General features: G+C 40.5%; 1 protein-coding gene across 1 annotated transcript in view; it reads left to right on the top strand.

The window, feature by feature from the left end:
- Nucleotides 1-4214: 4214 nt before the first annotated feature.
- JHY (junctional cadherin complex regulator) overlaps nt 4215-11579 on the top strand; it is a 27771-nt gene continuing 20406 nt past the window's right edge. Inside the window, exons 1-2 of the mRNA XM_059719603.1 lie at nt 4215-4571; nt 7817-8327. Coding sequence (XP_059575586.1) covers nt 4222-4571; nt 7817-8327 — 861 coding nt within the window. The 5' untranslated portion in view covers nt 4215-4221. The remainder of the gene's footprint in view (nt 4572-7816; nt 8328-11579) is intronic.

Raw genomic sequence — 11579 nt, 5'->3', positions numbered from 1 at the left:
TTGGATTTAAGACACCCCTCATTAGACTCAACGCACACTATGGAAATTGCTAGCTTTTCATTTTCACCTGTTAAAATAAAGAAATGTTCCTGTTGTAAAGAACTCAGAAAGACCCCCGACAGGTCAGACTGTTTTTAACACTATGGATGGCTATTTGAAATCTCTAGATTTATCCCGCGAATCATGTTTGTATGCTTAAAAAATGCTAACATTGTGTGGCACCCCATGGGATCTTTGAAATGATCTCAAGGCACCCTGGTTGAGAAATCACTGGCTTAGTAAAATGAAAAACAACAAAACTTAAAGCTAATTCTCTCATCCAGAAGTGTGACCCTAAATCAGTTTGACAGCTTCCACTGCACAGCTGTCCACAATACCATTAGGCGCATGCAGTGAAAGTAAATTAAAATATGTATAACGCATATTGTACCCTATTGCTCTCATTACACGGACTACTAAGTATCAGCAGATTTGAACTAATGGGCCCACTAATCTAAACCAACAACATAATCTCCTGTTACAGATCCCATCTGAAGTCATGGTAATTTACCATATTCTCAATGGGGTTTTGATCTTGTTGAAATGCTATTTTTACAATGCTCTCCCATCTGAGAGAGGAGCCTCCTTTCCTCTTCCCTGGGCTACATTCATGTGCAAATTTGCCAGCAGTAATGATTAGACCTGTTGATGGTCCTCCCCCCCCACCCCTCACCCTTTCCATTTGCAAATATGAAGCTGCCTTTTGCATAATCCAAGGTTGCAAAAGCCTACATAGCCTGCCACGCTTTCACATTTTACAAAAGCATTGCATTCACTTTATCCGCTCGTACCTTAGATCACATTGTTTCTCAGGCATGAGAAATGGGCTGTTGTGCTGGCTTGAGGATCGGAGGTCGCGCGTACCCCAGCGATGGACGACAGTCCCGTACCCGGTGCTAATGGGGGGCTGGAATAAACCGGAGTGAAACGTAGGGGCTGCAAGGCTGTCTCTCGTTTACGGGAGAAAAATCAGCTCCCTTCCTCCCGGTGCAACGTCCACTGGCTTCAACCAGGGGATTTGCTTTGATGCTCAGGGAGCACGTCTACACGAGACGCTTACTGCGCAGTAGCGTCCCGGGCCAAACCCGTGCCAAGACGCTACTGCGCAGTGTTATTAGGCTACTGCGCAGTAAGTGTCGCTAAAAAAAACCTGCACCGGCGCTGCTGAGCAGTAGCGCGAGCGATTGCTCATTGCATTAGTACTTCGTCAACCAACTAAGTGTTAGACTTAATGCGCAGTAACTAGGGCACGTTCGTGGCCGTGTAGACGTGCCCAGGGCACTGGGTGGAGCCTGGCTGGGAAGACACTGGCGGGGGAAACTGAGTCCCTGCTGCCAAGCAGTGCAGGTGGCCCCAGAGGTAGGAGAGCACCTGGCACCTGCAGGTACCACAGGGGACTGAGCGCCCAGGCTTCACCCACGTACCTGGCAGGGCAGGGCAGGGCAGGGCAGGGCAGGGCTGCTCCCCCCCCCCCGGCCTTGGCATGGCGCGGCCCAAGCTGCGGGGCTGCAAGGGGAGGACGGTTCCATTCCGCACCGCGCGGGGGGTGAGAGGGGGGACAGCTCCATCCTCCCGCCCTTCCGGCCGGCTTGGCCTGAGCGTTTGTGTACGGTAACCATGGAGACGCTACGCCGGTAGCGCAGCGCGCGCGTCTTCGGGAATCGCCGCCTGCGGCCCTGCGCAGACTGCCCCGGCTGCGCGGGGCGGGGGGGGGGCGCTCCGCACGGCAGGTGAGGGGGGGGAGGGGGTGGGTGTGTGTGTGTGTGTACACATATATATATATGTATGTGTGTATGTACGTTTGTGTGTACGTATAAGTGTATGTGTGTGTACGTATATAAAAATATACGTGTGTGCATATAAATGTGTTCGCATCTACGTATGTGTTCGTATATATAAATATATGTGTGTATATTTGTGTGTATGTATAGATATGTATGTGTGTAGATAGATACGTGTGTGTAGATATATATGTACACACATACATATCTAAACATACATACGCGTGTGTACGCATATATATGTATGTGTGTACGCATATATATGTATGTGTGTATGTGTGTGTACGTATATATAAATATACGTATGCATATAGACGCGCACATACATATGTGTGCGCATTCATATATCTAAATATGCGTGTGTACATATAAATGTGTGTACGTATATAGATGTGTAGATATATATATGTACACACATACATATCTATACATACATACATACGTGTGTGTACGCATATATATGTATGTGTATGTACGTTTGTGTGTACGTATATGTGTATGTGTGTATACGTATATATAAATATACATGTGCATATAAATGTGTGTATGTGTGTGTGCATTTGTGTGTGTGTGTTTGTATATATAAATGTGTGTGTGTGTGTACAGATATATAAATATATGTGTGTGCATATATAAATGTGTGTGTATAGATATATATATGTACACACATACATACATACATACATACATATGTGTATGTGTGTGCGTGTGTAGCAAGATTTCCTACCGGCACTAGAGTAAAACTGGCTCGGGTCTTGGCGGTGTCTCCGCTGTCCGCGGGGTCCTGAACGAAAACAGTGAAATTGGCCAGTTTGATACATTTCTCCTTGGCACACCTTCAAATAAAAAACCGGTAGAGAGGTCTGTCTGTATTTGCCAAAAGACAAAAGCTTCCTAATTGAGATTTCAAAGGCCTTTAATATAGGTCAGTCTCATCCCCACTTCACAGCTGAGGTGTTGGAGGCACAGGCAGGTTATTCATTTGCTGAAGGATACACCGACCGTGGCAAAGCCAGAAACAAAATCTAAGTGTACGGATAAGTACCGTATTCATTGTACCGCCCTGGTTTTTATCAGGTCACATTTGTTAAGTGATCGTTACAACCATAAGAGCTCGGAGCTTTTTAAAAGAATAAATCCTTAAATTTTGAGCAAATTGATGAGTGAGTTTGTGCAGCGTATGGTGGAAAGATTTTCATTCATCACTAGTGAGTGGGTAAATGGACATAGCAAGCACTGCACTGTGTTAAAATGGAGATAAAACTACTGGTTTGTAAGTCTGTACAGACCAACTGATTGATGAGTCTTCTCTCCACAGCTTATGCATAACCTCCCATTATAGGTCTGCTGTTATATAAAGTATAATCAATAAAAGAGGACAGTTATAGGTACCATTAGCATGTTAATGAAATGCTTGGTGAGAGTTTAACTTTACCCCTGGGAAAATATAAAAATATATGTGTATATTTAATGATGTACATTAAAATGAACCTAGTGTTATATAAAAACATTTTTTGGTAAAATTAGACTTCCCTCTTTTGTTGCTTTATTATAATGTTATCCTACATCGTGCATTGAAAGTATTTTGTAAATGCAGAGTTAAGTTGCTGGCTGGTTTTCTTTGTTGTTGTTTTTTAAATATATATAATATTTTTTCATATAGAATGCAACTGAAACTCTTATTTGGTAACCACACTCATATGAAGTATTAGCTGACCACACACGAGTCAAGACTTTAAACACTTTCACACATGCTTAAACATGACTATGAGCTGTCCTATTTAAAATCACTGGAATAATTCAGGATTGTAAGAGGACTGTAATTCAGGCTCAGGGCCTTAGTATCCAGGATTGTAATTCAGGATCAGGGCCTTAGCATCACTGGTTTCCCACCATGTAAAGTACTGCTCAGTTCAAGTGGCAGAACTGATCACTTTAGTATTTAGGAATAAAAGCATTGCTTCAAAACATGCAAACTAGGTTACTGGCCATTTAAGTCACTGATTCCCAGCCAGGGTGCCAAGGCACCCTGAGGTGCCACAAGATCTTTTGAAGGGTGCCTCCAAGTGCAAAGAGATAAAAGTACAGATGCAAGCTTATCCCTGCTGGCCGCTTCCCCATCCCACTGCCCAGCCTCTATGCGAGGAGGTAAGCAATATAATAAATCAATTAGTTTTTTAAATGGGGTGCTACTCAAGTCACAGAAGTTATGGATGGGTGCCGCAGGTCTATATAGTTTGAGAAACACTGATTTAAGCAATAAACGGCTCTTCTAGATATTTAACTTAACTGTCATTTTCTTTTTCAGTGGCCAAGCTGTTTACATTTAGTGTCCTAGTTCCATGAACACTTCACATGTGACTCCTATTTTCCCATTATTTCCTTTCTAGACATTTGCAGCATGAATAGTAGCAGCTTAGCTCAAAGGACATTCCTCCAGCCACACTTCTGTCATACTGGTTTCAAAGGGCCATCTTTAACTGGGGGAAACTGCCAGCCAAGTCTAAACGACTCTCAGGAGTCCGACCGTGAATGCCTGACACAGGAGATAGAATATCAGCGTGAACTTCAAAAGTGGATTTCCGACAATGAAGAACTATTAGGCCTGTCTTCTGATGAGCTAGAGAATGACAGCTTAGAAGAAGATAGCTTGGAAGACACAAGTGTGAATAATCCAGAATCAGCAAACCATGGCAAAGTACTTTCAAGTGGGAAAGAATATGGAAAGCAAAAGAGCAATAATAACAAAAGGTAAAGGAATGTGTTTTTAGTATATGGACAGAATAAGCCTGACATCTTAGTGCTAAGGCCTCCTTAAGTCAGAGAGCAGTACATTGGACAGCTTTAGACCTGCCTACGGTGCTTTTATATAGCAGAATGGAGTAAAGAAGTTCAAGGACTAATCTACCTACAAAAAAAATTAGTAATGCACGATAGTTTTATACAGTTAAAGCAGTCTAACCCCTCCCAGCTTACGTATAAATGCTTTTCTACCCATAACACTACATTGACCCAAAGGGTTATACCACTTTACCTACTAGTACTGGAGTAGGAAAAATAATAATAATAATAATAAAAGAAATACCGAGCTAGCTATTAGCGTGAATAAGAATGCAGGAGGAGGTGCTTTGAAACGTAGCACACTATATAAACTTACTCCTTTAGAAAAGGTGGGAGAGCAGCCATCCTTTGTTCACCGAAGATATGATTTTGGGTAGGAATTCAAAGCCACAAGTAAAAGGGGAAGGGGATAGAATTTCTCTTACACTCGTGTAGGAGCATCAACCGAAATATTGAGACCGGCTCTGCTAAAATAAATAGGTGCCATTTGACACAGGGTTGACACAGAGAACATAGTCATTTTCTGCTGGTACAGGTCCTGGAAAAAAGAGAGACCCTTCCTTTCTGTGAGCTTCATCCACAGACCTCCTCAGTCAATGGAAAGCATCTCACTGATAATTAAAAGCTTTGCCACAGGCCCTAAGACCCATAGCATAATGCACTATGCACTTTTTTTCAAGCCTGCTAGTTGGTGACAATTTTCTGCAGGCTCTTGATAAGCTATGTGAAAAAAAAGCCACATCCTAGGAAATAATGCTGCTCTGTAACCGAAAAAGCTTCCAGTAAATAAAAGAAAAAAAGATAGTGAAACCCTGTTGGGTTGATGAGACGCATTTCTATTCAGTAACTATATAAACGCAAAAATTAAAAATTCTAGGCCGACTGTTTGTCACCCTCACACGCTCTTAAAATGGCATTAACTTTCTACATAAAATAAAATTGAATTTGCTGTCATATGCATAAAAGGCTTAATGCTGTATAAATTGGTGAATAATTCTTGTGTTTAAAAGGATTAAATTAAAGCTGAAGCAATAATAATGTGCAGTTTCAATTTAACTGTCTACTTAGAATAAAATGGCAAACAAATGAAGGCTAAATGATTAATAGCATGCTTTTATTCACCTCCTCAACAGGCAAAATGGCCAGTTATGGAACATTTTATTGTGAGTGCAAAGGATGTTAATTGTACTAGAAACATGCTCTAATTTTAGTAATTTTTTGACTGAATACTATGCTGAATATGAGGCTCTTCATTAAATGGAAATTTTATTTTATTTTGTTTGAACTTATCACAGTAAGTACTCAAATATAGTCCATTAACTGGAGCAAATATCATAGCATATGCATATGAAACCCCTCTCGCTACATCCATTACTAACCCAGGAATTTGAAGAGGAAACACTGCATCTGTTGTCTATCCACTACACTTTTGTTGATGAGCACAGAGTCCATCTAACCTTTATATCAAACTGGGGAGAGGAATAAGAGGTGCACTTTTTGTCTGCAGATGATTAGAGATGAAGGAGGCTCTTCACACTCATTTTGTTCCAGTGTGGTGACCTGGACTACATAATACAATTGAGCCGCTATGCACACATTTCAACACAATAGAGCTCTTGAGAATTATATTCTGTTATCTGAATCATTACAATCATTTCCAACAAAATATTACATATTTCTGTGCACATGTTGTTTCAAAAATATGGTCATCTAGGTATTCTTATATATGATTTATGTTTTTTTTTATGACAAATAACAACATTTTAAGCCCCACTATTGCTACTTCACTGGTATAAACTGTAAGGAATTTTAACCATAAGCTCAAGTACTCAAGATACCAGGTCACTGACACTTATTTGAGATGAAAGCATCAATATAGAACCAGACTGTATTTATTATAATTTATTATTTAGGTCACACTATATATTAAAGGAGCTTTTGTAGTGGGTTGGGAAAGTGTTAATGAATGCTAAATGTATAGGTAGTAGTGTTACTGGTTTTTACAGAGCCCAACAGGTCAAGAGAATGCTTATAACCACGGCATGAAAGCCAGTAGGAGTTGGGTGCTGATCTTAATGCTCCTCTGAAAAAGCCACCCTTTGTGGCCAGCTGCCCCTAACACACAATTCATATTTGAGAGTCACCTATAACAGAAAAACTGCTGAGCAGCAATTTGGATTCTTCTCTCCTTTTAAAAAAAAAAAAATTATCTTCTGGTCAGGGTGTGCTTAACCTGGGCACACAACTTAGCTTCCTCTCCACCAGCCAGGATCCTACCTAGAAGGTCTGTCTTCCGGTTCCTCCAGAATAGGTACCTTGCTGTTGTGTGGCGATGAACAGAGTACTTTCAAATCTGTAGGTTGTTCCTCCTTGGGTGACCAATACTCTTGAGGTTGGAGGGACAGCTATACCGGACAGCAAGGCCTCTCAGAGCAAATAGATTTGCCTGTGGAAGATAAATGGCAAATATAATGATTTGCCTTTTATGAATTATGCCCTGTTGACTTAAATTACAAGAAACAACTAGTTTCACTTTCGTGACAGCTTTTGTTGGTGCTTTTCTGCAAGTACTGCAATTCGTTTATGCTGGGATAAGATTTTATTGTCGGATCAATTCATGCTACACTTAATTAGTATTTGGTGCTAATTAACATTTACATATGAAGAAAATGGGCTTCCCAGATTCTGAACTCAAAAAATTTGATGCAGCTGCTTGGTTTCTGATTGAGCAAAATGTCGCACAAGCAACTACGTACATGCAGGGTGCATCTAAACATGAGCTTAACTGAGTAGTAGACTAATGCGCTGCCCAACACCGCCTTCCAGAGCCCGGGACTGCTTCGCCCCAGCTAAAACTGCTGTGGTCCCAAGTGCAGCGTCTGCACGTGTGCCCTGGATTGCAGCAGTTTGAGCATCTACACATGCCATTAAGGTGCCATGATAAACTCTGGGGCAAACTGTACCTGTGTTTATCATGTTGCCTTAATGGCACATGTAGATGTACCCACAGAGCTCTGTGGGGCTGCACACAAGTGGAAAGTACTGCAGAAATGTGTGCATAGGCTGGAACTCCACGCTGAATTCCCCAGAATTTATTCAAAACTCCGATTAAATGCTCATTTTCAAATATTAATATTTCTATTTTGATTTTATAGCAAACAGCAATCTGTGGACAGATATTGTCACCTAAGATACAATCCTAACTGGAAGATGATAAAAGAGGGAGGAGAATTGTCTGAAGTGCAAAGAACAAGCCAAACTACAGAGAAAACTCCACAGTGCTCCTCTGGTGATTTTTCTTACCTCCCTTCCAAAGGCATCTTAGACAGGACCTTGGAAGAAAATAATCAGCTGGTAGAAGAACCACAAAATATATCACCTGAATTTAATGCAGAATTATTAAGCCCCGATGATCAAATTGTTAGTGTCAGCAGAGAGCCTTTTAGATTACATACAGAAGGAAAAAAACCAGAAGATTGTCAGCAAAAAACCAGTTCCGGTACATACAGTGATGTTTCCTCTCTTCAATCTGGACAAGTTAAGCAACAGAAAGCAAAAAAAGACTTTGTGGAAAAAAATAAACTTACTTTGGGACAGGCAGCAAACATGCACAATTCATATCTTCAACTACATAGTAAAAAGCAAGGAGAAGTTCTTCATGAGCAGGTAGGCAAATGCACTTGATTCATAACATCTTCTAATGTGGTATGACATGATAGTCATCTAATCATTTGAATCTCTATCAAATCGCTTGGTTTTACAAGGGGATAAATAGATGTCCGGTCATTCACAACATAAGGGATCATTCATTTTCTTGCAAGTATCTTCTCTGCCATTTATAGAAAAGTGTAGTGTGCTACTTGTATCCCCACCTGTAGACTTGTCATGGTCTTCAGTTGTACCACATGCATTCTCTAGGGATGACTATGTTTCCTGTACAGAAGCTAAGCCTTCCTTACCCGATAGCAGTCAACTAAATGCTAGGCAGCCATGGTAGGTCACAGGTCCAGCGTGGAAGTAGAAAGAAGAATGGTTTTCCTCTAAGCACATCCATGTGGCCCAGGACAGGATTTGAATCTTAGAGGGATCCCATGGAGGACTAGGATCTATCCCCCTGGATCTTACAGGCAACTTTCTTGTGAAAATGCCAATCGATTTAATTAGATACATCAGCCAAGACACTGAGAAGGTTGCCAGATCCAAAGTCCTATACCTTGGGATCAAGCTACCGATGGCACAGGCCATTTAGCGCAAATGCTGCGCTGTCATTCTTGGAAAGCAAGTTCCAGAAACCATGAATGCACTAGAGGATGTCAACTGCTGTAACAAATATAAGTGGACAATTTGTCTCTTGTTGAATGGTTTCTGAACTGTGCGCAAGATTTCAGCTTTTTGCAGGAAGGTACCTAGATAGAGTTTTTTTTCCCCACCTCCTTCCTCATATATATATTTTTAAACTCCTAATTTTTCTTGATAGTGATATTTTCTATCCAGTGCAATTAATTGTTCATCACATCTTGTTAAATGATTCATGTTTATATTGTGCTGGAATTTAACAAGCTTTGCTTACATCAATCTGTTAACAATGAGCCTTAATAATAAATGCTGCACATTGTCATTATTGGTAACAAACATTAATCTTACATCATGCAAGTACAAATGCTTCTGATGGCAGAGCTTCTATAACAGATTTTTTTAGAAGAAAAATAAAAATGATGCTAGTATTTAGAATAAAGTTTGGTATGAGCAACTTCCAAATTGCTTTCATCAAAAACAATATTCATTATAAAGATATGCAGTTTAAAATCTAGAAAAAAAATATATAGTGAAGATACAGTCTGGGTGGATGTACCCACACATTTGTTCATCAGTGACATTTAGTACAGGCTTTCCAAAAAAAGAAAAAGGTGGGGTGGGGAGGTAGTTTACATTTTGTGTTTCCAAAAATATGACACACCAAGCTTGATTTTTCAAGGGTGCTGAGTATTTACTCTTCTATTTCAAGTCAGTGGAAGCTCTGGTATGTAGGACCTTGAAATGAAGGGCCTAGTTTTAAAGTTCTCTCAAAAATTACACAAAATGAGGTTTTGTTTGAAAACATTGGTTCATTATACTAGATGATATTCATTATACTATACTAAGTGTTGATTCACTATACTATAATGGGAAGGTGGAAGTCGTGTAATTATGCTTTTAAGTTATAGAACAGGTAGCTAACGCCCCAACATAGCTAGAAGAACGAGTGTTTTTAAGAGATATTCATTAGCCTTATAAAAATCTCTCTCATGCAAACACTAGAGGGCACCTGCTGTATGTATTAAGATCAGTGGATTAGTGGACAAGACCTTGCTTGTGGAGTTGTTAAGAGTATTCATTTTTTTCATCCATGATTCAATTGATCGTAAAAATCATTGCTATAAATTGAAGTTAATTAAAGCCTGCGTTGATATGACTGCATTGGCTTTTGAGAGAATTCTGAAACTCTACAGATAGTAACTTTTGTGAGCCTTGTGTTAGTGCCCACGTAAAGGATATGTAATATAACCGTGGTCTCTGTGCCCCAGTCTAACAAGAACATGCACTGGCAAGGCCCTGGGCTCCCAGCAACCCTGGGAGTGGAAGGATACCCCATGTCCAGACCAGCATCCCGCTCACAGGCAGCCACTTCATATCTTCCCTTTAATAAACTGACTGACCTGCATCTTTAAAAAAAAGTTTGTTTTTTCCCTCTGTCTCCACTTCTATTGAGAGGCAGATCCACAGCTTCATTCCTCTAATGGTAAGAAACCTTCTTCCACTTACAAGCCCAAGTTTATCCATGGCCAGCCTTGCACCACTATTGCCCTTTAGCCTGTACTTCTTTTTTCTCCCTGAGGTTTAGCCCCCTGAAGCATTTATAAAGAGCAAGCGTGTCTCCTCTCAGCTTTTGTTTCGCTAAGCTCAACAAGCCAAGCTTTCAGTCTCCTCTTGTAAGATAAGCTCTCCATTCTCCTGATCATCCTAGTAGCCCTTCTCTGCACCTGTCCCAGTTTGAACTGATCTTCCTTGAAGGTGGCTAAGCAGAATTGTACACAAAATTTGATGCAGCCTCACTCTGCATTTATTTATCTTACACGAGAGGAGAATTGGGGCCCAAAGCCACTGAACATGGATCGAGAAGCTCTGTATCAAAGCAGCCTAAAAGCAAAGACAATTCCATAGACTACACAGTAGCAAACAATCATCAAGTGTGACATGGTGCCTCCCTAAACCTTAAAGGTGCATCTGAGCTTCACATGAAGCAGCCATTTAAGAATGAAAGAGCTGGGGAAACCATTTGCTACACATAAGAAAAATAATCTGACCTGTGGTTTATGAAGTTGAATTGAACCATCAATACACATTAGCTAAGTGTTTTGTCAACTGAAGCAGCTAACTTGGAACATCAAAAAACAGTAAAGATACAAAAAAAAATGCTACATCACACATCTTCTCTAGAGGCCCAGACTCATAGTTTAGATATTGTGCCTCTATAAACTGGTTCATTTCCTGCCCTTCATCAAGGAAGCACCATCAACTTCATTACATTAGCCACACAGCTGGCACTGAAGTAGAGTGTGCATAAAATAGTATTGCATTATGAAGAAAAGCACTTTTCAAATAACTTCGCTAAATCATCTTTGTATGGGATAAGATAGTGAATGTGTGTTATTGAAGAGTCCTAATTTCACATTGTTGCAGGATTTGCAGCTTATTAAGTCTGTGAACACAGGCAATGAGCTACATGTACCCAAGCATCTTGTAAAGGTGCACTTATGGGTTGATGTGTGTGCTCACTAATTCATATAGCATTTTATAAAACATCAACTTTTTTGCAGTGCTGCCTGATTCTCTAAAAACCTGATTGATGAGTTTCTTTGAGAAAAAGAAGTAGCGGCC

This window comes from Alligator mississippiensis, chromosome 16, assembly GCF_030867095.1.
Source record: "Alligator mississippiensis isolate rAllMis1 chromosome 16, rAllMis1, whole genome shotgun sequence".
NCBI classification, from domain to species: Eukaryota; Metazoa; Chordata; order Crocodylia; family Alligatoridae; genus Alligator; species Alligator mississippiensis.
This window is presented reverse-complemented; position numbering and strand designations above follow the sequence as displayed.